The sequence below is a fragment of the Haliotis asinina genome, chromosome 7 (genome assembly GCF_037392515.1).
Source record: "Haliotis asinina isolate JCU_RB_2024 chromosome 7, JCU_Hal_asi_v2, whole genome shotgun sequence".
Lineage (NCBI taxonomy): Eukaryota > Metazoa > Mollusca > Gastropoda > Lepetellida > Haliotidae > Haliotis > Haliotis asinina.
This window is the reverse complement of record NC_090286.1, coordinates 10,313,218-10,340,299: the sequence shown is the minus strand read 5'-3', so window position 1 is coordinate 10,340,299 and position 27,082 is coordinate 10,313,218. Positions and strand designations below refer to the sequence as shown.

At 39.1% G+C, this 27,082-nt stretch overlaps 3 protein-coding genes across 3 annotated transcripts in view; 2 read left to right on the top strand and 1 right to left on the bottom strand.

Moving 5' to 3' along the window:
• The window catches only part of LOC137290332 (receptor-type tyrosine-protein phosphatase alpha-like), a 120,797-nt gene that overhangs the window by 8,173 nt on the left and 85,542 nt on the right, over positions 1-27,082 (top strand). Inside the window, exons 3-12 of the mRNA XM_067821176.1 lie at positions 403-537; positions 1,415-1,621; positions 2,283-2,510; positions 5,185-5,319; positions 5,501-5,647; positions 7,048-7,188; positions 7,484-7,633; positions 9,009-9,164; positions 9,369-9,477; positions 9,827-9,885. Of these exons, the coding sequence (XP_067677277.1) occupies positions 403-537; positions 1,415-1,621; positions 2,283-2,510; positions 5,185-5,319; positions 5,501-5,647; positions 7,048-7,188; positions 7,484-7,633; positions 9,009-9,164; positions 9,369-9,477; positions 9,827-9,885 (1,467 nt within the window). The remainder of the gene's footprint in view (positions 1-402; positions 538-1,414; positions 1,622-2,282; positions 2,511-5,184; positions 5,320-5,500; positions 5,648-7,047; positions 7,189-7,483; positions 7,634-9,008; positions 9,165-9,368; positions 9,478-9,826; positions 9,886-27,082) is intronic.
• The window catches only part of LOC137290339 (uncharacterized), a 113,142-nt gene that overhangs the window by 34,217 nt on the left and 51,843 nt on the right, over positions 1-27,082 (bottom strand). The window lies entirely within an intron of this gene.
• Positions 10,307-16,978, top strand: LOC137291062 (receptor-type tyrosine-protein phosphatase T-like). Its single transcript, XM_067822340.1, has 13 exons — positions 10,307-10,636; positions 11,425-11,440; positions 11,711-11,787; positions 12,521-12,557; positions 12,820-12,917; positions 13,236-13,361; positions 14,748-14,893; positions 15,073-15,208; positions 15,373-15,516; positions 15,790-15,823; positions 15,945-16,009; positions 16,589-16,714; positions 16,799-16,978. Exons 1-13 carry the CDS (start codon positions 10,307-10,309, stop codon positions 16,976-16,978), a joined length of 1,515 nt encoding a protein of 504 aa, XP_067678441.1.

The following is a 27,082-nucleotide window of genomic DNA, read 5'->3' as shown; positions in this document are numbered from 1 at the left end:
AGGTGTTAGGATAGCTCAAAGTAAGAAGAACAATTCTCAATAATTATGAACCAGACTATATATGACTGCTACTATCACTGTCTGTCATATAGTCCATAATCCTGCACTCCTCCCTCGTAGGAAACAGTGAACTGTGTCCGTATTCTCTATTGATAGTTTGTTAAACAACTTAATTATTATTACGACAAAAATCTGCAAAAACCACACAGCGTTGGTATGATGTTTTGATTATGATTAGCGTTTCATTGAGTATGTTATGCTTTTAGTTTTCGAGTTACATTACAATTCATTTTCCGCGGTTGCCTCAGACGGACTAAACCTGCCAGTGTGGCTGTCTGTTCACAATGGCCAATTATTACATGCAGCTAGAATTCCCGTTACCTTAATACCTATGTGTTACAGGCCGCTGTCCTCAAGGTAGTTACGGTTTCCAGTGCGGATACAGCTGCAACTGCCTTGATGCTGTGTGTAATTCTACAGACGGATGCACATCTCGGACATGCAGCAGAGGATGGTCCGGACCGACATGCCAGAAACGTAAGACAGTGTCATTTAAATTTCAGTGAATGTGAATTTCTCCCAAATCATGAAATGAACGGCAAATATGTTTTATATAAATCATTAATTCAATTACTTGGAGTCGTCCTTATCGATAAAGTAACCGTACAGTGCTAACGTCAAATTCAAAAGTAATCCATTTACATCGTTACCTCAGCGTATATCAGGTTTGGAGCGAGAAACACCAACAGTGTGGTCGAGCAAGTATTGGTACTTATCAGGCCCAACATAATTATCAGGGCAAGTGTAATTCAACCCAACTGTTAATGTGTTTGGGCTATCGATGCTGCAATAGCATCTATGATCAGGATAGATGATACTCAGGCAGTCCAATTGTTGATACATTGCCTTGTGTTTCCTAGTCTTGATAGTTGTTCTTATGTCTTCCACATAACTCTAATACATCGCATATGCTCCCAAAATTCTGCACTTCCTTAATGAAATTATTACAACACATAACTGTCTCAACAAGTATCGCTCATGTATTCACTTGACATTCACTTGAATTCCTTATGCTGATCATCCAGTGGTGAGGTCTATGTTTTGCAACTCTCTACCTTCTGAACAAACAAACATTGCATCTAAAGATGTTTCCAAGGCTGCTCTGAAAATTCATCTCTTCTATTTCAAGAGGCTTTCATGATTATGTGTAAGTGTGTGCACTAGTTTTCATGTTGCCATAACATATGCTGATAGATACAATGTGCTTAAGAAATCTGTTAATATTTAATATCACATCATTATGTAAATGCTCCGTGTTTTACTTTCGAAAACGAACGTCTCCTAAAATTTCCATATCATTTCTGTTTTGAATCGTGAATCTATGTCTGATCACTGACTTGATAATTCCTGACAGATAACAAAGCGCTCGGAAAGTTGGCATCGGCCAGCGCGGTGAATATTGCAGCAGGTAAAGCTGTCGATGGAAACGTAGCAGCGTCTAACTACCGCAACTGCTTTCATTCAGCTTTCCAATACAAAAATATAACAGAGGCTTGGTGGAGAGTGGATCTGAATGAGATAACACTGATACATGACGTCAGCATATACTTCAGGACAGACCGTAAGTATCATACATCCTATTAGTCCATTGTACGCTATCTCCTAACATAAGGGTACACAGAAACAGTGCTCAGTTCGGGACATAGTCTATGTCCGACAAAAACTGTTATAGATGACATCTTTACTGTCTTGCTTCAGTGTACCTAGATTGTTTATGCTCTGTTCAGGGATGTGTGACAAATGATCTTTGAGTATCTGATACTAGCTCATACATTTACACCTGCATCTACTTTTGTTCAAGGGTTCATGCAAACGTAGTATACGACATGGCAGCTTCTTTCCGTAATAATACCCGTAATATGTCCTTACTTAAAACGTTATAACGTAAGTTGGTATTTGCATAATATGCAGTTTGAAGTAATTGTGCACATGTTGAAGGTTACATGTTAATACGTTTAAACTTTCAAGATCATTACAGCGATGGTCCATTCAAGAGTGTCCGCCGTTGTAAGTGGTCAAAAGCAATGCATGGAGTTACAAAAGTGGTGTAGAGTCAATCGACGAATGCAATGACAATGAATAACCCACCTGTATCCTCCTTATTCCCAACTCCATTGCAGCCCACCCGTATCCTCAGCGACAGTCAGATTACCTATTTGAGGTATAAACGATGTATGATCCTATTCTGATTAGGACACTTCATATATTCTGACATTTTACAGATAAGGTTCGTCGAAATGGTATCCGGATCTACATTGCTGACACTGTCGCCTCCCCAACTGATGGCGTCAACTGCTACAACGTGACAGGGAAAGGAGACGGGACAGACATACCAAATGTTTTGAAAGTCACGTGTTCTGGCAAAGCACAGTATCTGGTCCTGTACACCAATACAAAAAACAATGGTGAAGCAGTACCCATTTTAGATTTCTGTGAAGTGGAGGTTGGAGGTAAGAATTATGTTTGATACCACATATTGATCATATTCAAGTTTGATCAAGAACCTTAAAAATAGTTTTCTTGTTAACAAAAAAATATTTTGGGTTAATATTTAATATCAGATCAGCAGCGTTTCAGCTAGAGCGTAAACGAGCACAAATTTGACGTTGATAAAAAAATAGGCATTTATCATAGAATCTCTCGTCAGTGGACAGTAAAACAACTAGATTATCACAATTAGAGTTAAAGGATTTGCACAAAGGTCTCTACACATTGTTTAAATTCAGTGACCACTTAGATACATATATACACAAAGTACAGTTATAACCAGTAATGTTTCATCATAGGGCATCTTTTTGGGATCTAAAACGCACGTCCCTCGAGAGCATTTCGCCATTTCGAGAAGATAATGGTGTAGGCGGTCACGTGACGTCATACCCGCGAGTGGCTACATCAACAAACGGAAACTACAGCTGGACCGAGCCAGTTCGCTTACTGTGCTCTGCTTCTTGTTTAGCAAATAAATCAATCCAGGAAGTCAAACCTGGATTTTGATGACATACTGGACACAGACAATATCACACACATACAACCTTTTCAATTTAGTGTTGTTTCTAGCGGCAGTTCTGACATGAATATTGACGACGATTCAACCAGTTGATAACATACAGTCGTGGGCCGATCCCGATCTTGATTAGACCGACGTTTTGAATAGGCAGCCCACTTGCCTGTCATATGTCTATTCAAAAGCGATCAGATGCAGAATTAATGCTTCAGCAGTCACGGGAAAAAAAATTGCAGCCATGATAACGACAATGTTCGATCAATGTGTAAAGCCTGTCTTCCGGTACTACAACCAGTATACATCGGGAAGGTAAACAGTGAAATAACCCCGATCGCGGGTCATGATTTTAAGGGTTTTTGAAGGAACTTTAGATATATTACATAAACTGCGTTTCCTGATAAAATCTATTCGTAAAGGTTTTAGTATATTGATAATCTTTACCGTTACGGAAGTCGACACGTTCGATCTCACTACTGTAATGTCGAGAAGTACCCTAAATTCGTTAGTGTACGTTTCATGAGTAAGTCGATAGAGACTTTATATTGGTGCATCAAACATCAGGTTTATTACACTTTAAATTTCAATGTACGTGTAATCTGTAAAATATATCTAAAATGTAAAATGATAAAGACCTGTACCCTCCTTAACAGCCGATAATAGATTTAATGAAGAAATTCAGACAAATCCTTACAGTACTGTATCGTTCTCTTCAACCGTCAGCTAGTGAAAAAGACGTATCTTCATTGTGTTCTTGTAGTACTGTGTAAAGTGAGATCAGTCCCAAAGAAAGACCACAAATCATATCAAGAAACAAACACACAAAAAATAAAGCAAATAATTTATATACAAACAAACTGTGTATGAGAAAATAATGAATACCGTGTGTAGACCAGTATCATGAAGGCTGAGGCGTGCTTGTATAATAACTGGACTGACTGATATAAGCCTAAGAAAACAAGATTGTTCTCCAATAACAGGTGAAACAGTGGTGACTGCAATTTGCAAACATTTACCATCTGAACAAGTGACAGGATTCAAACAGGGAAAATATAGACTTTAAGACATCTGTCACAGTTGGTTTCAGTTCACACCCTAGACACACATATATGATTTCATTTTATGTCTTTATGTCAGTGAATTCATCAGTTCCTGTTTACTAGTTATAAATGAAAGTGTCTGGCAGAATATCCTGGAAAAATAGCCTATTGTGTCCTGCAAGTCTGTAGGAAGTTAATGTGTTTCTTCTCGAGAATGGTCCTGAGTAGGAAATCCACACACTCTATGAATACTTTTTTGACATTCACTTAGAGACATTTTGTCACCCTTCCCTATTCCTCCAGACGCACAACACACCCGCCTAGAGAAATAGATAACTGAGTATATATATATATATATATATATATATATATATATATATATATATATATATATATATATATATATATATATATATATATATATATATATATATATCTGATCGAAAATAGGACAATTAGCGCTAATCATGACGTACTTTTGCATCAACTATTTCTTCATATAGCAAGCTACTAGAGTGTGTATATTGTTCCAAAACAACTACATCTAAAACTCACCTACAACCAGCATCGCTTCCGGAATGCAACTCTCTCAGCCTCAGTGTCTGTTTAGAATGTCGAAAGGATATATAGTATCCTTCCACAGTTTTGCCTATTTATATCCTTTAATGAGGTTAGGCGAGTGAGTGAGTGCCTTTAGGTTTACGCCGCACCCAGCAATATTCCAGCTATATGACGGCGGTCTGTAAATAATCGAGTCTAGACCAGACATTCCAGTGAACAACAACATGAGCATCGATCAAGGGAACCAATGACATGTGTCAACCAAGTCAGCGAGGCTGACCACTCGATCCCGTTAGTCGCCTCTTACGACAAGCGTAGTCGCCTTTTATGGCGACTGGGTTGCTGAAAGCTTATTCTACCCCGGGACCTTCACGGGTCAGAAAGAACATAAGGGAGCCTAAAATCACAAATAGTAACGTTACAAATATAATCGTTCTACACTTCCTCCTTCTATCATTTTTTGGTAAGAGTAAAATAGTATGCTTGAGTATTTGCTTAATCGACATATTACATTTGAAACAGTTTGTGCAACTGGTACTTTCGGCTCCGACTGTGACAACTACTGCCACTGCGCTAGTGATGTCTGCAACCCCGTGAACGGCGTCTGTCCTAGTGGCGTCTGTCTACCAGGCTGGCAGCACGACGAGTGTGACACAGGTTCCTGTTTATTCTTGACCGATAGTTGACCTGTGGTTTTCTTTTATATAATCTCAACTTCCAGCATCGTACATGAGTCCTTGGTTTCAAACACATATAATCCAAATATACAACAAGGAGGAGGATAACAAGCAAACAAAGAGCTCAAATGAAATTATATTAAGAGTCTTTATGCTTTCAGAGTGTACCCTTGACAGCTATGGACAAACGTGTAGTCAAAATTGTTCAGATAGGAATTGCAAGGACGACAACTCCATCTGTGACCATGCAGATGGGATGTGTGTCGGAGGTTGTAAGGCAGGATGGAATGGAACAGACTGTACACAAAGTAAGAACTTATAATATACTTGTAACACATTCGTACCTGGGACAGGATGCTGATACATGTCACCATACATCTCAACCACAAACTGATGTACCAAACCATAGCACAATTTGACTTTCTAATATAACTTTTCTCTGTATATAGGCATTAAATAGATTTGATAAGCTAGTTAACGGCTCTAGTTTCACAGCAGTAGCTAATGTCACATTAACAGCTCTTAAATATGTTTAAATACATCGTAAATATAAACAATAGACAATCATTTCCCATTCTCTTCCATGCTCTAAAATGATATTGCTACTGGTCAATGCGACCTCGTCTTTTGTTAGTTACCCAGCCATGTTGGAATATCTGGTAACACAATGGCCGATTTTGCTGCTACACTTCTTATCCCTTATTCTGATTATAAAGCTGTAATTGGATCATATATCCGAGATTTAATGCCAAAGAAGTGGGACATCCAAATAGGTATCAATAAAGTAAATGAAATATAGCTCTATATCGGTAATACCTGTTTGGGTTGTGAGTCCAGATTTGAAGAGGTCATTATGCAATTACTGGCCATACGCGATATACTCACAAATACCTGTTAAAAGGTGACGATCATCCATTTTGCATCCCCTGCGATGAAATAATCACGGCCAAGCGTGTCCGGTATTAACTTTTCCATCACATGAGATAAATATCAATGATATTGTCAAACCTGTAATGGTTATTTTTAGTAGGGTTTATTATGGCTTAATCATTTAGTTGTAAAAAGAAATAGAGCTCATTACAAATACACTTTGAACGATATGGTTTCTGAGTATATACATATTTTGTAATCGGTAAGCTAGATCGGCAAATGCGATAGTTAGTGGCTGTATCCTCGAAGGGGGTGAAAGCATTGTAACATGATTGTCCCCCTGAGAGGTCAGTCTCAAAATATTCAGTCAGTTTACCTCTACACACATTTTTAGTCGTAAAATATTTGTTTGTTTGATTATGGCTAAATATCTGTACACTCGCCAATGACTGAAGGGATGGTATACATCCAGCTAGGGTCCATGCAGGAAGCCGAAGTAATGCAACCCCCATGTTCCCTATACTGGTGATCTACCTTCAGTTATTGGCGATCCTCAGCCTTCTTATATGTTGTATTGTTCCCATTTGCAATTATATTTGAGAGTTGTGTGCTAGTTATATTTCTTGATACTGTCATATACTAGGTGGTTTTTGTTGTCCTTCGTCGACAGGTCTTTACAATAAAACATTAATTACTATGTCTATACGTAATTGTTTTGGTCACGATATGGCTGAAATATTGCCGATATGACGATAATGTGTAACTCACTCACTCACTGATAAGCTAAATGTCTTACATATTTGATGATTGGTACTAATATATTCAGACATCGCTTTAGAATGCATAGATTCTTACGGAGATGGTTGTGCTCATCGGTGCTCTGACAGAAACTGCAGTGGGACATCGACATGTGATCATGTTACAGGGAAGTGTGAACACGGCTGCAATCCCGGATGGAAGAAAGTTGACTGTAGACAAAGTGAGACATCAGTTTTGGTTGTCGTAGACGATGTTGTGTGACTCTGGCGTCAGAGTTGAAAATGTCTCAGCTGCTTTATTTTCCACAATACCACAAATACACACATTCAAACGTGTAGATGTTAGCATGCATACCTTAAATGTAATGATGATAAGATAATATGTTAATGCATTCTCCAATCCAGGATCAACCCATCAATGTCAAGGGAATTTATTTTTCAGACAAACAGATAACGTAGCGTGCGTGCACTCGAGTCTAAAACCAGATGGATAACGGGAAATTCCTTTATTTACAGAATGCATCAAAGGCGCTGAATATGGATCTGGCTGTGTTGGTAATTGCAGTACCCGGATGTGTGATGGTGGTACAGACCCTTGTCCCCAGGACACAGGCCAGTGTGAATCTGGTTGTCTACCAGGGTGGCAAGGAGAGGACTGCGCACAGGGTAAGAGACAACTTCCGTTGTGGTCAAACATCTGAATAACAAAGTCTGTAAGTGCCCAAAGCTTTCAAAGTCACATTTGTTCAAGCATACTTGATAATCGTCTTATTTTTGTTGTTTTAAATTCTGGCTAAATCGCCCGAGGGATGGTGTAAATCCAGCGAGGGTCCTTGCAGGTAGCGGAAGTAATGTCAGTCTCCATAATCCCTAGTTTAGTGATCTACCTTCAGTTGTTGGCGATGTATAGCCAATGTTTTACATTGTTTTTCTTTCATATCGTGTTATTAATTTTATCTCTCCTCACTAGTATTAATTGAAATCGTTATATCCTGGTTGTTTTACTGTCCTTTGAGAACGGGTTTTACAGGTTATAATTTACGTGTCTTTATTGTAACTTTATAACTTGCTTGTAGTCACGATATATTACCGATGTGATTTGAGATCTTAATTCACTCACTCTGAATAACATTGTAGCAGTAGATTGGCACTGATCTACTGGCCTCAATCTAGCTATCTCGATATTCAGTAAGGACATTAATAATGCCATGTCACTTGAGGCCATATTCCAACCCCCAGTATGAAGGTGCTACATTAGCGGCCACTTAGGTAGAATTCCATGTACAATTATTCCCTGTAATACACAATAAATATCTATGATTCACACTGTTACGAAGTTCAATTCATGTTCTCATAATATAAATGAACCTTCAAGTTTTTCAGGCAACGAAGGATCCGTGAAGATCCAGGACAGAATAGGTCTTCAGCAACCGATGCTTGCCATAAAAGGCGACTAACGGGATCAGGTGGTCAGGCTCGCTGACTTGGTTGACACATGTCATCCGTTCCCAAATGCGCAGATCGACGCTCACACTGTTGAACAGTGGAGTCTCTGGTCCAGACTCGACGGTTTTTTTTTTTTACCGACAAACTAAACTCACTCACTACTAAGTAGCATAAAATACAACAAACTACCAGTCCATAACTGGTATTTTAAGCATGTTATATATTAACTGATTAAGTAAAAATGCCATTCATTTCACACATTAACAATGTTATGGTGAAACCTTTAGTTGGTCAGTAACAGTTTCAAATTGTGTAAACGAAAAAATTTGGTGTCACTCCTTTTACCGATGTTACTCACAAAAATTCTTCTATTATAGCTTCAAGACGAAATTGTGATTCTCCTTTGTTGACAAACCTGAATATACCCCTTTATACTCTCTCAAATACCCTGATGTTTGGCGCAGCATGGATCATGAACCAGTCGAGATTTCCGGGATATTCGGGCATCCTCGAGGCGTCTTGTCGGAAAACTTGATGTTCCTGTGATTGGATGGGTGTCCGATTCCCTTTGTAAACAAACCAACATTTGTTTCAGTATGTAGTCTAGGTTCATTCGGTGAAAACTGTACGGAAGACTGTGGACAGTGTCTTGACGCCAGGGACTGTCACCATGTCAACGGAACCTGTCTTGCTGGATGCATCGACGGGTGGACGAAGCACACGTGCCTACAAAATAAGTTCTTCCGCGTTAGTTTCGATCGTCTGTGCAACCGTCCCTGGTCTGGGAATGAACCTTAATTGATTTGCGATCTAGATCCCGTGTTTATGTTGCATTATATTGCATTGGTCTGATGGAAATATAATTTTAGGGAGTTTTTTTCCATAACTGTCGCAATCCCGTGGCAGAATACACTGAAGAACGATGCTACTATCAATAATACTTGTCCTTTTCTAGAACAAACTGGGGGGCCAACGTCCAATGCTGAAGTCTTTACCTTAGCTGGTGTGGCAGTTGCCATCATCGTTGCAGCAGCCGTCGTTGTTATCGTAGTTGTTTTGGTCAGGTAAAGACATAATATGTTGTTACATTATACGTAAGACCATTTGTAGAAGATGACAGAAAGAAACAAGATACACACACTTCAATTGAATGCGAATCGAGTATTGTCAGTATCGTGATACTTTATAATTTAAATATACACTTTCAGGTATTTCGTTTGACAAATCGTTTTATTACCAATACACAAAATACTATCCAGAGGCAGCATGATAGGTCATGGCAATGTAATTCACAAATAAATATTTACGTTACTTGTGTAGTTATGTACTTGGGTTGTCTTGAAACCTATTCTTTCCTGATCTGTGATTGATCGATAATATGGTACTAATGCAAACCATTCTTATCTGTTGAAGACGACGTCAAGCAGCAAAGAAAACAGATGATAGGGCAGATATGTCCTTAGAACAGATAGGTTTGTATAAAAATGACGTACACAATAATGCACTGACATATCGTAAAGTCCACAAATAAGTGATGATTGTGCCGGTTATCCATTTCGTTGGAATTTTATCTAGAGATCAAGAAAATTGAAAAATTCCTCTCACTTGAAGTATCTTTGTTTGTTTAAGGGTTTGTTTTTGAAATAAATTAATTTTGTCATAAAGCTTTGTAAATCAAAATGAACCCCAAGCTTTGGGATAAAGCATCACCAGACCAGTGATTCATCATTTTGTATGTCACAATCTGTGGTACCACTGTTTATGAAGATATTAAGGTCATGTGTGTATAACATGTTAAACAGAGCTGCAAATTATAATAACCTGTACACTTTTTACCACATGCACTTGTTTTCACGAGGCTTGAATGTGGGAGGTAAGAAGCACGTTGGCAATATGTGTGCAAGTGTCCTGTTGGCAGATACAAAGGACGACCCTGAGTGTACCAATGATGTGGACTCGAACGATTACGCCAGTCCTGTATATGCAAGTGGAGTGGTGTCAGATAAGAAGGACGGCCGTGTGCCTGTCAGTGTTGTGGATTCTGACGACTATCTCAACCCCGAGTCTGCTAGTTCCGTCGTGGTGGATGTAGATAAAGACGACAATGACACGTACTATAACACAGCACCTGTCCCTGCAGTTACATTGGTGTCTGTAGATCAACTTCAAGAGCGGATTCTGGAGCTACAGGTGCCCGTAGGGGGATTCCAAGCAGAATATGAGGTACGCGACGTACCGTATGGCAGTTGCACATTAATATGATTAAAAGTGGCGACCCTTGAAGGTCCAGGGTAGAATAGTCCTTCAGCAACCCATGCTTACCATATATGGTGACAAACGGGATCGGGTGGTCAGGCTCGCTGACTTGGTTTACACATGTCATCGGTTCCCAATTACGCAGATCGATGTTCATGCTGTTGATCACTGGATTGTCTGACTCGATTATTTACCGACAACCTCGATATAGCTGCATTAATGCTGAGTGCGGCGTAAAACTAAAAAAACTAAACTCACGCTCTCAGACAACTAAGTAGCAAACAATCCAACAATGAGTTAGTAAGTTCAGTGTTACGCTGCCACATAGCTGGAATATTGCTGTGTGCAGCTTTACACGAAACTTACTCACTCACTCTCTCACTCACTCACTCACTCACTCACTAAGCGTCTGTTAGTATCCGGGAGAAGATGAATCTAGAAGCATGTACTTCGATCAAACCCATATTTAACTAAGATAGAGCTCGAGCATACATACGTATCTAACATGGAGGAAGGTATAATGGAGTCGACTCTCGCCAGTATTATCCAATGATCAAGGGGGAAAACAGCACTTGAACATTACAAGTGCATTACTAGTATCCTCAATATCACATACGGACACTTACGATACAAACAAACATAAATTGCATCAATTTAGTACTTCTAATTATGATATTCAGATGATATTAGGGAAAGGCCTTTGTTATATCGAAATTTCAATGACTTTTTAGTCTGGTATTGAAATCTGGTTTCAGACTGGTTGTAGTTCAGGTGACTGACTGGAGTGTAAGGCATCTACATCAATACTTAAGCACAAAGAACCATTTGCTAAATGCACAAAAAACGTGTTGGGACTAAATGTGGAATAATTAATCAAGAGTCTGTTGAGATCTTCCACTGAAGAGAGTACATCAAGTCCAAAGTCCTCATTTGTTTGAGCTAAGTATGAATATGAGGACTAGTTGAGCGTAATGCCGTATTGTTCTTTATTAATTGCCAAACAATACATCTCTTTTCATGCCCGTGCTTCCTATGTTGCAGATGATGACACCCGAGTCAGGTTGCAGACACTGCCAGACAAGCCTGGTTCTGACTACATAAATGCCAGCTACATAGACGTTAGTATGAGTAGGTTTGACTGGTGGAATTGTTGGCTCTGTAATGACACCGACGTCGCCAGCTGCTGTACGATGGTCTCGTGAGGTTTGACTGGTGGAATTGTTGGCGCTGTAAGGACACCGACGTCGCCAGCTGCTGTACGATGGTCTCGTGAGGTTTGACTGGTGGAATTGTTGGCGCTGTAAGGACACCGACGTCGCTAGTTGCTCTACGATGGTCTCGTGAGGTTTGACTGGTGGAATTGTTGGCGCTGTAATGACACCGACGTCGCCAGCTGCTGTACGATGGTCTCGTGAGGTTTGACTGGTGGATTTGTTAGCGCTGCCATGACACTGGCGTCATCGGTTGCTGTACGATGGTCTCGTGAGGTCTGACTGGTGGACTTGTTAGTAATGTAATGACGTCGTCAGGTGCTGTACGATGCTCTTGTGTGGTGTGACTGGTGGATTTTTAGCTCTGTCATGACACTGTCATGCTATGTGCTGTAGGACGTAATGCGATGTCAGTTGTTTGCACTGTACGTGAAACACTTCGATATCACTTTTTTCACTGCTGCTCTCAATCTAGTTCTGATTCCAGAAATGACATCAATATAGACGCCATAAGATAAGTATTGGTCTTGTGACTATTACTTGGTGTGCTTTTTCAAAGAGGTTGGACACCACAAAATGTTATCCAGTATAGCGTTGGCTGTTCACACATACAACTTTACAAGATCTGCTCATATTTCAGGGATACTCTAACCCTAAAGTCTACATAGCAGCACAGGGTATGTTTCCGTCTCTAATGTCTTGTCTTATTCAATGTACTGCACAAACCTATAAGTAACTGAAAAATAAAAGAACTGAAATGAAAGAACTTTCTTTCTGAATGCATTGAAATTATCAAATGATTCCTACATATAATCGCCCATTCCATACCGACAAATGTTCTTGTATATCCTCGGCTCAATTGTTAGTTCATATTTCAATTGTATGATAAATATTCCTAATATTTAATCATAGCAATGCCCGTATGAATCCACCGTGCAGGTCCTCATACGAAACCTCTGACTGACTTCTGGAGGTTGATTTGGGAAAAGAACTGTACAAGAATCGTTATGCTGACAAATCTCGTGGAGATGGGGAAGGTCTGTATTTCCCAAATTCATGCCAAGTTACAGTAAACATATCCTTCATGATAAATATGCGTTAAATAAGAACACTAAAGATGAATGAGTCCCAAATGTGAATGTTATAATCAAGGAACATCTGCCTAGATGTAATCAGTAGGTGTGACCTTGAAGGTATGGAAGGAACACCAGGGGCTCCTTTCACGAGGCAGCCTTTGATGAGGTTAACCTTAGCTCCCATTCTTTGCACTAATGTTTTCTTGATGATTTACGATCACCTTAGTGCTTTGTGAAAAGAGACCCAGGTAGCTTAACAGCATTTGGACATTTATGCAGACGAAGTGTGCTGCATACTGGCCGGACAAAAATGATTTGACTGTGGGCGACTTCAGAATTGCTGTAATCAGCTCAAGTGAGAGAGCACACTGGGTTGTGAGAGAATTACAAGTTACAGAGAAAAAGGTAAATATGTCCTTACGTTACACGTACAATCACCGAATATGTATACATTTACATTAGGGTACAGGACAGACAAGCGTGTTTCCGTTATAATGTACAGCGCCATCAGTGAGAATTACTGTAACATTCAAAATTCAGTAGAAGTCTGTCTCACGTGAGGTAGTATTCTTTATGAGCTCAGTGGCATATTTACAGGTCACATGCAACCAAAAATTCAAACACTTGCAAGCACAGTTATCACTTGTTCATGATATGTAAAATACATTGCTGATTTAGACAAAAGCAAATGAACAAAATAATAAGCATCTAATCGCAAATCAAAAGTGCAATATCTTGTACTTGGGTTTACCTTCCTCGAAACGAAGCAGCAGCGATACCGGGCCCAATTAGAGCCGGTGGGTGGCGACGCCTTGTCATTCTCCACCGGTATATTTCCGAATACGCTTAGCCGGCTTTTGGTTCATAGCTAATAAGCCCGATAGGTGTTAATTTCAAATTGCAAATAGTCATTGCAATGGCCAAGTTGTGCATTGCATGGCGTTACTAGCAGACAGGCAGGCAGACATATAAATGTCAATAAACCAGAAATTGAGTTTTCTCTGAGACAGAGTCTGCTGATCACAATCAACATTGTTTTTTTAATTTTTTTTTTATTTCTATTTTTTTATTGTAACGAGTAGATTATTTGCTTGTTTGTGCACACAACCAAGTATAGAATACTGCTCTGGGCCTCACACTCCGGGTAGACATTCTGTTTCAAGCTGCGCGAACATATTCACTGCGCATGTATTATGAGCGCAGCGGAGCATAGCTGTTGAAACCACTTTTTCCCCAAGCACTGGGGCGCAATTAGTGACTCGTTTGAACTCCGATTTCGCGGGCTTTATCATCAAGGGTTTTTTTTTCAAAAATATAGGCTGAACTAGCATTTTTTTATTTGTTTGGGTAAGTGCATACCGAAAGGTATCCAATTTTGCAAGTTTGTGTTCTACGTTGCTGATGTGCTGCTTCCAATACAAAAGGAATGTTTTGTACAGGACACTGAATTCTCAAACGTTTTCTTTGCTTATACGCATCGGAATATCTGTACTTATTCACATCAGTCGTAATTCAAAAGACGCAAAATGCAGTTTTCCTCTTCATCGATATTTTGATTGTTTATTCGCTAGTCGCATGGCAGTGTGCTGTGAGCAAAATATATTTCAGTTTATAGGCATATTTTGTCGCTAGTGTCATCACTGTTTTTCAGTCAACCATTCATATTTTCACAGCTGTTTTCCGACTTTGGCCAAAACGGATTTTGTTTCTGAGAGAAGCCCAAACTGGGTATTCCTTTGCAATCAAGTCAAGCAATATTTATTAAATTTATGTTATTCCATACACCTTTAGACAAGAACTTGTAGGTGCTTCCATCATTTCCACTTCATAACATGGCCTGATCACTGGATTCTCGAGGAGACGTCATTGGCTGAGTTTCTGTGGCTGGTGAGGACTGCAGCTAACACCCATGATGGTCCTTTACTTTTGCACTGCAGGTAGGAGAATTTACATCCAACTTGGGGTTTCCAATAAGGCATTTTCGAGACGGTATCATCTGTTTATCCAACACACATGTTGGATGTTATGTAAAATTGTACACATTGTACACCTATTGTGGTTGGTTACAGTTAGTATTTAATCGAACAGACATTAATTAGGACAATTTTATCCCCAGCGCTGGGATCGGCCGGACAGGAACGTACATCGCCGTGGACTACCTATTGGACCAGGCTCTGGCTCACGATAAGGTCGATGTGTTTGCCTGTGTCTCAAAGATGAGAGACCAAAGGAAGGGCATGATACAGACCAAGGTGATATCTGCAGTTGGTATTGCACGTTTAAAATGTGTATATATCGACGACGGGCCGTGATGGGCAAACACACCTTTTATATCCCTTTCGTTTGCATGAAACACAATTCTGACATCTCTTCGCCTTTTTCACGAATGTCAACTTCGTTTCATTTGCAACCTCAGGAGCAGTACTCGTGTGTTTACCTCACACTACAAGAGGCGCTGGAGTTTGGAAACACAACCATGGACATGCAGGAGTTCAGTCAGAATCGAAATGAGAAACAAACCTTCAAGATGGGATGTATGGAACCCACACAGTTAATAGAGGTAGTTGTAAATATATTCATATGGTAGACAATACCTGATAGACCGTGACATGTATTTGTTGCACATGCATGTCATATGTTTGTGGTGAGTGAGATTACTTTTACGCTACTTTTAGCAATATTCCAGCAATGTCACGGCGTGGGATACCAGAAACAAGCTTCACTCATTGTACCCATGTTGGATTTGAACCCGTGCACACTGCAGACCATTAACCAATCCTCTTCCCACCGCCCCGTCATGTGTGTAACTGACGCCTGTCTTAAAACGTTTTAGATCCTGAATGTCAAGAGAGAGACTTCAAGAATTGGTGAGAAAAAGTAGCAAGTAAATTCATGATACATCTAAACTGACTCTTTCAGTTGTGTCAAATGTCGTCACTGCAATGCATTTGAAAAGTTAATGCGTTGGTAATAAAAACTATGTTTCAGAGACTAAGCTCAGAGGACGTCTGTACGTTGATGGGCGCACAGACATCGTAGCTCTAGAGTTAGAGGTAAGCATTCTACTAGTGAGTAGTTTCGAAATCCTGAACTGTTGGGCTTGTAATCCATTAATAGCTGAACATACCAAGATATATCACAACCTGTGTCAAAGGCACTTGAGATGCCAGGTCACCCTGAATCCGACGGATGAGGTCGGTTCTGGAATGTTATGCAGTGTTTTGTGGTATCTTTGCAAACCAACATCATCTATTGGAATGACTGAGCTGGATTCGTTCTTTGAGTTTTCTCTGGTAGTGTTCAAATTATTACTGCAGTCAGTACTCATCGGTAGGAGGATTGTCGTGGACATTTTCAGGAGCATTCTTCCTTCTCAAGTGGTTAGAAGCTTGGTGTAATTACTATTGTGTAGTAATTCATAAGCACACATTCGTGTTATACTTGCGTTCTCAGTGATTATAGCAATGGTTTCGTGGTTTATTCATTTGAAACTCGACCTTTAAAAAGCGCAGTGATCAAACAAAATCACCCAATTCATTCAGTCGAATCATAGGCCAAATACAGCTAGTTTGTACCTTTGCTCCATCCCATGTTTATACCACGGTGATGTATTTATACCTTTCCTCCTTCAGTCCCACCTGTCCCTGAAAGGCTATCTGCTGACTGAAGCCCCCTCCGTCACCACGGCGTTACTGTTCTGGAAACTCATGGAACAACAGGAGTCTGCTACAGTCATTGTCCTGCCAGACTCGCACCAGGTGAGGGGTTGTCTTTGACTTACAACCGTTTCACTCAAACAATCACACTCGGTGTTTCATTTGCACCAATGACTTTATTTTCAGAATCTCTCCAGCTATGTGCCATCTCCAGGAAACAGTCTGAACTTGAGACCAATCACAGTGAAATGTTCGACACAGAATACAATCAACCACAACATCGTGCTGAGGATCGTACACATGCAGATTGACGTAGGCCCTCAGTTACTATATGTTAACCAGGCTGACTTCATATTCAGTTATTAAGTCAACATAAACCACAAAGCTAGAATATGACATCTAACAAACTGTTCACTTTATGCAAGATAAGTATCTCAATTTTGATCACAAATACCCAGAAACCTAGTCGTAAATCAGATATTACAAAATCATATGCAATGCCTTTAGAATTATATAAATACAATGCTTTGTGTGGTGACCGTTAAAGAGACTTGTGATGAAGTACCTAGGTATATAATAAATTAATACATGAGACAGCTACCAATTTCATCCGGTCTTAGCTAGCACTTGTTATTTGAATATCTCAGACATTTCCCCAGTCGACAAATGATCCACTATACCATACAATGTATCGTTACAAACAATACTATAAGTCTTTCATTTAACCGTTCACCAGGGCCGTCCACCAGTTCCAGTGCATGTGTACTAGCTCTTTGAATAAAACAGCAAACCATCTTGAACCTCTGATATAGCATGTCAAAGAATGATCGGGATCCGTCGTTATATTCCATGTTACCACTTAGCAGTAGAAGCATCAATCAAAGTTTTTACAGACATGCTTTCCGCACAGTTGAAAGCTGTTACAGATCTTGAGGTTTGGTAAAGACAAACTATTTTTTGAAACAGTTTATTTAGTTACTTGAATTGATATCTACATATTTTATGTTAAAGCGAGTCTGACAGAAAGAGAGGGGCAATGTTCTGCATCCTGGGCAATATTGTTCAAGGCATGAAGTATGACAAAACAGTAGAAATCTACAACAACATAAAGACTATGGCCCACTGCCTGGATCAGGATATTACACAGGTATATTAATAGTGAAGTTTTAGTGTAATTTGGTGTAACTCCACAACATCCATATAAACTTTACAAATCCCCCAAAGGCAAACCCAGTATTAATTGGAATGAAGTAGAATTAATGTTTAATTCAGGATTAAATCAGTGTGAACAATGTATGCCTCCAATTATGTTATACCTAACACTGACTATAAAAATCGAATATGAAGAAGAGCCCCTTGAGGGAACATTAGTTTGGAATGTTTGGAGATGAAGTTATACTGATTAAGATTAAGTGTTGAGAATAATGATGGGAATGTTTCGAATATATTTTGGAGGATATGTTTTATAAACATGTATGTGTACAAAAATGCTTATCATAACAAAACGCATTTTGGCGGTTTTGTGCCTACATTCATCCCTATTGTACTTATTATACAATAGCACACAGTCTTCTTAAATTAGGAGCTTAATTATTTCTTGGAATGTGCGTTAAAATAAATCGGATTTGTTAAATATCAACTCTTCTCATCTCAACATCGAAATTCCTTTGAACTTGTCATTGTATCTTCAATTCGGATGTACATGTTTTAGGTGGATTGTAGTTAATGAATTGTAATTAAGTCAGATTTGAAATTGACATTCCTGGCCGTGATTTATTCCTGCCTTCTCCTATTACCTGCCGGATAATATATATCATTACTAACACCGGAGATGTTGCCCATCCTATCAGTATAATAACTAATAAGTAAAACCTAAGAGTTGGAACTTTTTAGTTCCACAGATCATGACACCCAATTACATTCCTTGACGTGCAGAATTATATTTAAGTCAGATAATATTATTACCAAAATAAAGAATATCTACTAAGATCCTTTTTTTATTGTACAGGCTGACGTTACTCTTTGTTATGACGTAGCTTCGGCGTTCATTGAGTCGCACAGCATCTACGCAAACGTCTAACAAGCAACCATTCTCCTTCATGGACCAATAAACCTCCAGTCGTCGAATTACACGATCAGATCTGATACCATTAACTCTTACTTTCGCATCGAACCTATATTTGTGGTCTCCGTAATTTTCTCTTACAATTGTCATCATATGATTGATTTTACATATGCCCTTCTCTTATTCACACGTCGGGAAAATGATAATGGATTGATCAGTAAAGTGTTTATTAGGTGTTCAGGTAACTAGACCCATTTTCAAATTGCCCATCATAAAGGGCTGTTAAGATAGATTCTAATAGTTATATTGAGTGGTAGAGCTGCCACGCTTTAACCATAAGCAAGAACTAAATTCTGAACTTTATTTTGATCACTGTTCCTGGTATTCTTTTGTTTTGTATCTGAATCATATTTCAGAGGGTGAAGTTTGTTATTGTGTTATACAGACTGGCAAAATGCATGTGTATACTGCGGGTCAAACCAAGCCTCATATCTTCTGGCATAATTTACGTTAACTTTGTGCATGCATGCTAATGAATAATGGAAGTACCCTTAAATATGTAAGTAATGTCACTGTCACCATAATGCGACTAACGTAAAACCATGTCTTGTTTTATTTATAATGCTAACATTATTGATAAGTTGTAACTAATTTCCATTTATCACCAATTTTTAACTTTCTAAGTCGCGATAAGGAAATATTGCCGATCTTAACTCACTCACTATTAGCGTTAGCGCAATATGATTGCACACATGTTGATTGCTTTTATTGTTTATTTTCTTTAAAGATCTTTTCACTACTCAGCGTGTTCACTATGTTGTAAGCCATATATTTGATATTACTTCATCTTTATTTACACTTATAATTCTAGCAATGAACGATATTTCCACAGTTATATATAACTGACTATATATATATTGCATCTAATATATATTACATCTAAAACAGTTTACCTATAGAGGGCGATAGAATATTAAAACAGGCTATAGATGACCAACAACTTCAGTTCAAATTAAAATGAAACCAGTTGGTAAATTTAAATTTCCTTTGATCGTTTCATGAATTACGTATCCTAAGGAGTGGATGATCGCATCGACTGGTAAAGCTACATATATCAGTAAGTTTGACTTATCAAAAGGCTTCTGGCAGATCCCCATCACAGACCATGCAAAGAAAATATCGGCTTTCGCTACACCAGAAGGGTCAGTGTGTATATATTTGGATTTTGCAATAAGGTCAAGATGTGCTTCCGTTTATTTAGGCATTGAAAAGCCGTCAGCTCAGTAAATGATTATGTTGCCAGAATTATTCAAGTACACATTGCTCACATTCTGCTCACAAGTGCATATATTTTACTAACATTTCAGAATGGTCCTCCAATGAAATCTATCATGTGTATAACAAAATAATTTCTTGTTTGTTGGTGTTTGTTGTTTAACATAACCTTCCACTACACTAAATCAGAATCACATTGCCGTTTGCAAATATCTGAAGAGATAAAGACATGGGACAGCTGTGATTGCATGAAATAGTGCAAAATGTTTGGGGTTTTTTTTCAAAAGCGCTTCCATCCCGTAATAAAACTGACAACAAATTTAAGTGAGTGAGTGAGTTAATATTTAACATCACATCGGCAATATTGCAGCCATATCGTGACGAAAAGATTCTTGGAAGAAGGAATTTATGTATATGGTAAAAACCTGTCAACGAAGGACAGTAAAACAACTAGAATATCACAATAAGAAATAAAACTAGCGTCAAAAATTAAAACCAATATCACTATTCAGACAATACAATATAAAAACAGGCTATAGATTGCCAACAGCTGAAGGTAGAGCACCATACTAGGGGCCATGGGGACGTTCAGTACTTCTGCTACCTGCATGGTCCCTAGCTGGGTGTACACCATCCCCTCAGCTGCTGGCGATTGTATGCAAGCTTAGCCACAAATTAAAATGACGGAAATACTGCGGCTAAAAAGATATGGAAGACTAAATTTGACTTCAAATGTTTTTGGACTTACGTACCCTCTCAGGAGGACACTAATTTTACGGTACTTCAACCCCCCTCGAGGATACAGCCACTAACAATCTCAGTTACTAATTCAACTTCCAATCATAAAAAATATGTATTTACATGTCAGTCAATAAATCCAATTCTTTTAAAAATGCAATAATTAAATGAGAACTTACGTTACTAAAAAGGTCCTTCATAGTTCTTGACTTGAAATAATTGTCCCTTTTGATGGAATATTCAACACAGTCAAGCAAAACATGCTTAACCGTGACTATTTCATCACAAGGGATGCAGGACGGAGGATCCTCAACTTTCAAAATATATTCATGTGTATACCTGGTGTGGCCAATACGACATCGTCGTATAATGACCTCTTCAAATCTGGACTGACAACCCAAGTAGGTGTAACCAACATATGGTTTTATTTCATGTAACTTATTGATATCTACTTGGGTGTCCCACTTCTTCTGCATCAGATCACGGATGTAAGATCTAATGGTAGCTTTATAATCAGTATAGGGAATAAGACGTGGTGTCACAGATTTGTTGAGTGCTGCTTTAGCAGCAAGGTCAGCCAAAGTGTTACCAGAGATCCCAACATGGCTGGGCAACCAACAGAAGACGATGTCGTATTGACCAGTGGCAAGATAATTATACAATTCAATAATTTAAATTAAAAGTGGATGTTTACATAATAGGTTTTTAATAGCCTGAAGGCACGAAAGAGAGTCAGAAAAAATATGTATTGTTTATGTTTAGGGTGTCTTTGAATATATTTGAGAGCTGTTAATATAGCGTTTGCTTCTGCAGTAAAAATAGAGCTGTTATATGGTATTCTAGAAGATATTGTGCTGGATCCAATGACCGTGGCACAAGCTACTGCACCACCGTCCTTGGATCCGTCTGTAAATAAGGATTTGTAATTGTTATATTTGTTTTTTAATTGATGATATTCTTGTTTATATTGTAAGTCATTAGTTTCTGATTTTTTAAATGTAGTTAACGTTAAGTCAACTTGTGGTCTAACCAACTGCCAAAGAGGAGAAGAAAGAAGACGGGATGGAGCTATATTATCTAGCTCAATGCCGGCAGCAGTAATGAAAGGCTTAATTCTCAGCCCAAGAGGTGGAACAAGAATTGATTTCTTGTTATATAAGTCTTCATAAGTTGAATTAAAGACACAGTGAAATGCAGGATTAGACTCATTAGAATATAACTTTGTAACATATTGTAAGGATAATTTTATACGACGTTGGGTAAGAGATGGTTCGTCTGCTTCAACGTAGAGACTGTCGATGGGTGAAGTTCTGAAGGACCCAAGACAAAGTCTTAGACCTTGGTGATGGACAGAATCTAATAGTTTCAGGTTGTTTTTGCAGGCTCCACCATACACGATGGAACCATAGTCAAGTTTTGAGCGGACAAGTGATCGATATAAGTGTAGGAGGGTAGCTTGATCACCTCCCCACTTTGAATTAGAAACTACTTTTAATAAATCCAGCGCCTTCAGGCATTTATTTTTTAAAGATTTTATATGGGGGAGAAACGTTAAATGTGAGTCGAAAATCAAACCCAAGAACTTTGCCTCCTTAACGACTTTGACGGGAGTGTTATTTAAAAACAATTCTGGATCTTTATGCGGTTTGTATTTTCGACAGAAATGTATACACTTGGTTTTCGATTTAGAAAATTTAAAGCCGTTTTCAAGACACCATTTGTTAATTTTGTTTAAGCACAACTGCAGTTGCCGTTCAATAGTATGCATATTTTTTTCCACGACAAGAAATATTAAAATCATCCACGAAAAGTGATCCATCTATTGAATCACTTTGGATAAACTGTTAATCTTGATACTGAAGAGTGTTACAGACACAATACTGCCTTGTGGAACACCCTGATCCTGATTATAATGGTCAGACAGGGATGATCCCACTCGGACTTATTATGAGATATTATGAGATAAAATGAGGCAAACGACCTCTCAAACCGAAATCATATAAATCCTTTAAAATGCCATACTTCCAAGTGGTATCATATGTTTTCTCCAGATCGAAGAAAATTGATACAACGTGTTGTTTATTTACAATAGCATTCTTAACATAGGATTCTAATCGTACTAAATGATCAATAGTACTTCGGTTTTTCCGGAAACCACATTGAATATCCATGATAAGATTATTCGTTTCCAAATACCAGACTAATCTATTGTTTACCATTCGTTCCATGGTTTTACAAACGCAACTGGTTAACGATATAGGGCGGTAATTTGAGGGATCTGTATGATCCCGGCCAGGCTTTGGTATGGGGATTACAATGGCATTGTGCCACGACTGAGGAAAATTTCCTGAAATCCAAATACGGTCAAATATTTCCAAAAGTGTCAAAAGACATGTCTCAGGTAAATGTTTCAGTAACTGGTAATGAATGTTGTCATCACCAGGTGCAGTATCATGAGCTTGCTTGAGAGCAGTATGTAGCTCATGTAATGAAAATACTTCATTATAATCTTCACCGTTATTGGAGTCAAAGTTAATTCTTTGTTTTTCTTGTCGATTTTTATATTTCTGAAATTGAGGTATATAATTTGATGATGATGAATTTCTGGAAAGAGTTTCACCAATTTTATTGGCAATGTCACCCTTACCAGTTATCAATTTATCACCTTCTTTGAGATGTTTAACAGAGGATTTGGAACCTTTGCCTTTTATTCTTTGGACCATATTCCACACCTTAGACATGGGTGTGCGCGAATTAATGTTGGAAACATATTTCCTCCAAGAAATGTTGTTTTGTTTATAAGTTCGTCGTGCTTTGGCACTCGTAATTTTAACAGTATTTAAGTTGTGGACGGTAGGATGTCTGCGAAAGTATCTTTCTGCTTTCTTCCTACACTTTCTTGCTTGTTTACATTCATTGTTGAACCATGGTTTACGAAGGTGTGGAATTTCAGAGGACATAGGAATTGATTGGTCAGCGATTTCATTTAACTCAGCTGAAAACAACTCTATCGGATCTGATACATTCATAAAGTTTTCCGGTATTAATTTTTCCATACACAGCATTTCATATAAAGGCCAATTGGCTTTATTAAAATTCCACCGTGATAAAGGGGGATCATCATCGGGTTTGATAGCTTTTAGGACAGTTGGGAAGTGGTCACTTCCGCAAAGGTCATCATGAACAGACCAGTCAAATTCGTTGTAAACATTCGAATCAACGAGGGATAGATCAAGTGCAGAATAGGTTCCTGTTCCAGGATGTAAATAGGTGTTTGATTCGTCATTAAAAACACACAAGTTATTATCAAATATAAAATCCTCAATAATCTGACCTTTATGGTTTGTGCTTGTACTTCCCCATAGAGGGTTGTGCCCGTTCAAATCGCCCATGATGATACAGGGCTTTGGTAATTGATCATAGAGATTTTGGAGATCAGTTTGTCGGAGAACAGATGAAGGTGGAATGTACAAAGAGCACAGAGTAAACGCAATGTGCAGGCTGGGGCGAATAGCTACCGCTTGGAGATTGGTATTCAAATGAACATCGCTGTGAATGATGTTACGTCTAACTAATATAGTTGAACCTCCAGTCGCTTTATCCCCTGGAGGAGAAAAAGAGTGATAACAAGTGTCATGCCTTAAATCAAATGTATCAGTATGTTTGAGATACGCCTCTTGGAGACATAGTGCTGACGGTTTAAGGTCTTGCACTAACAACTGTACTTCATGAAAGTTATGTTTAAGTCCTCTGCAATTCCATTGTACTAGATTAGCTGAATGGCTCATGGAGGGATAAGTATCTAAGGAGCAGTAACAGGAGATACTGCTCTACCTTTCTTTTTGGGTGAATGACCATTTGAATGGCCACCAGGGCTCACACGGGTGGATACTTCAGTATCCATATCTTCGAGCAATCCATATTTATGATGGAATTGCACTGTATCTTTTAGTGCTTTTGGCAATCTGTCAGACTGAATATGTTTTTTCTTTGTATCCACTTTGGTAGATTTGGACGGTTTGATTTGATTTGAGTCTGTCTGTGTAGAAGATGTTCCTTTCTGTTTTGGTGATGGATCTGTGACCGGTTTGGAACTCACGGTATTTTGTAATTGATCTGAAAGGGATTTGGGATGGTCGGAATGTACCCAGGAAAGATCTGTCTGACAGGGTATAGACACCGTGACCTTTTTAGCTACTGAAGCATAGGATGGACTTTCTGAAATAGGTGCAAGAAGTCTGGCTTGTGTTCTGGCATCAGAGTAACTCAGTCGTTTTTCACTTTTTAATCTCTGCATAGTGGCCTCATATTTCCAAAGAGGACAGTCTTTAGAAGATGCCATATGGTCTCCTTTGCAATTTAAACACTTGATGGTGTTGGTACATGTTTTCCCATCATGGTCAGGTTCTTCGCATCTAAAGCAAGCTATCTTATTCCTACAAGAATTTTGCCCATGGCCGAACTTCTGACAGTTAAAACAACGAGTAGGGCGTGGGATAAACAGATCTATAGTCATGGAGAAACATCCAACCTTAATAGAAGGAGGCAGAACTGGGGTGTCAAAAGTCAAAAGATATGTATTGGACGGGAATACACGGTCATCTTTACGGTATGTGAATCTTTTTGACTCAATGACACCATGACTTCTGAGTTGAGAGACAATGTCTTCCACAGAAATGTCAGCGAGACTTCGATCTCTGTCACGGATTAGTCCTTTGGAAAAGTTAAGTGTCTTGTGTGCTGAACATGTAATTGGACTGTCAGCTAGTTTGGTTGACGTCATGAGATTAATGGCCTGTGACTTCCTGACACATTCTACCAGAAGACCCCCAGACCGTAATTTGGAAACATTCTTCAACTCACCAGCTTTACCTTGTAGGCCCTTTTCTAACAGAAATGGGGAATAGAAAGCAAGAGTTCGTTCACCATTTGCTTCCAAAACAAGAAAGCGTGGCCAAGTATCCCTCTCAGAATATAACAATAACAATGAACGCTATTCATCGCTCCCATGCCCTCAGCCACCAGGATCCCCTCCTCCACCGACACAGGGGCGCAACCCACGGCAAACAGGTTGCCCAATTTAGTCGCCTCTTACGACCAGCAATGGGGTGCTGTGGACACATTCTGCCCCGGGTCCACACGGGAGGAGAGCACTTAGCGTTACCCAGCACCCACCACGAGGAGGTGGCTCTTCACGGGTGCCACAAATTTAAGTATTTAGTATTTAATACAAATTTAGTATTTATTTATATTTTCGTAAATGTTGATAAAGCTAACAGGCAAATGATTATTACCACGGATAACCCAAACTTCCCCAAACAACGTTAATGAACCCATTTTCGGCTGGTTATTTTTAACAAATCCGCTTAATTACCTACGGTGAGACCATGTGTATGTTCAAGCTGCTAAACACGATTACCCATGCAAGACCTCTCCGCACCCAACGTTGCTTAACACTTTCTGGTACGTAGGTCCCAAAACATTCCGATGTAAATTTAATACGGCCAAACTTTTAACCATAGTATATTTGTTGTTTTAATAATGGCTAAATTTCAATATAATGGCCAATGACTGAGGGATTGTGTGAATCCAGCTGGGGTCCATGCAGGAAGCAAAGGTACTGAAAGTCCCCATGGACCCTAGTTTTGTGATCTACTGTCAGTTATTGGCGATCTATAGCCCGTGTTATTTATCGCATTGTCCTCTTTAATTGCAATGTTTTAGCTCTCAATGCTAGTTTTATGTTCATATCAGTGATAGGGCAGTTTTTCTACAGTCCTTCGATGGCAGGTTTTTACGTTTTCAATTCAGTTTTTAATATTGATATAAATTAAATTGCTCTCGTCACGATATTGCTGCAATATTGCCGATATGACAATAAATATTAACTCACTCAATCAATCAACGCTGCCGATCGAAATCAGGCAATCGGACGAATCAAACAGTGAGGTGGCAAAGATCTTCAACGTTCATCCCAGCACCATAACTCGATTGTGGGATCGTCAAACAAATTCGACAAATGACCTTCCAAGACCAGGAAGACGTAGAGTCACCACACCTGCCCTAGATCGGTACGTCCGGATCAACATCCTACGTCACCGCCATCGTACCGCCCGGGACACAGCACAAGAACAGTTCAGAGCCCGAAGAGTGTCCGATCAGACAATCAGGAACCGTCTCCGTGAAGTAGGAATACGTGCAAAAAGTCTAAAAGTTGCCCCCTCCTTGACACGACTACGTGGACGTCGACGAGGGAGATGGTGTGACACGGCGCTGCCATGGAAACTGGCAAACTAGAGGCGCATATGGTTTAGCGATGAATCCCGTTATCTCCTCAGGCGACGTGATGGCAGAGACCGTGTCTACAGACGACGTCATAAACGTTTTGCTCC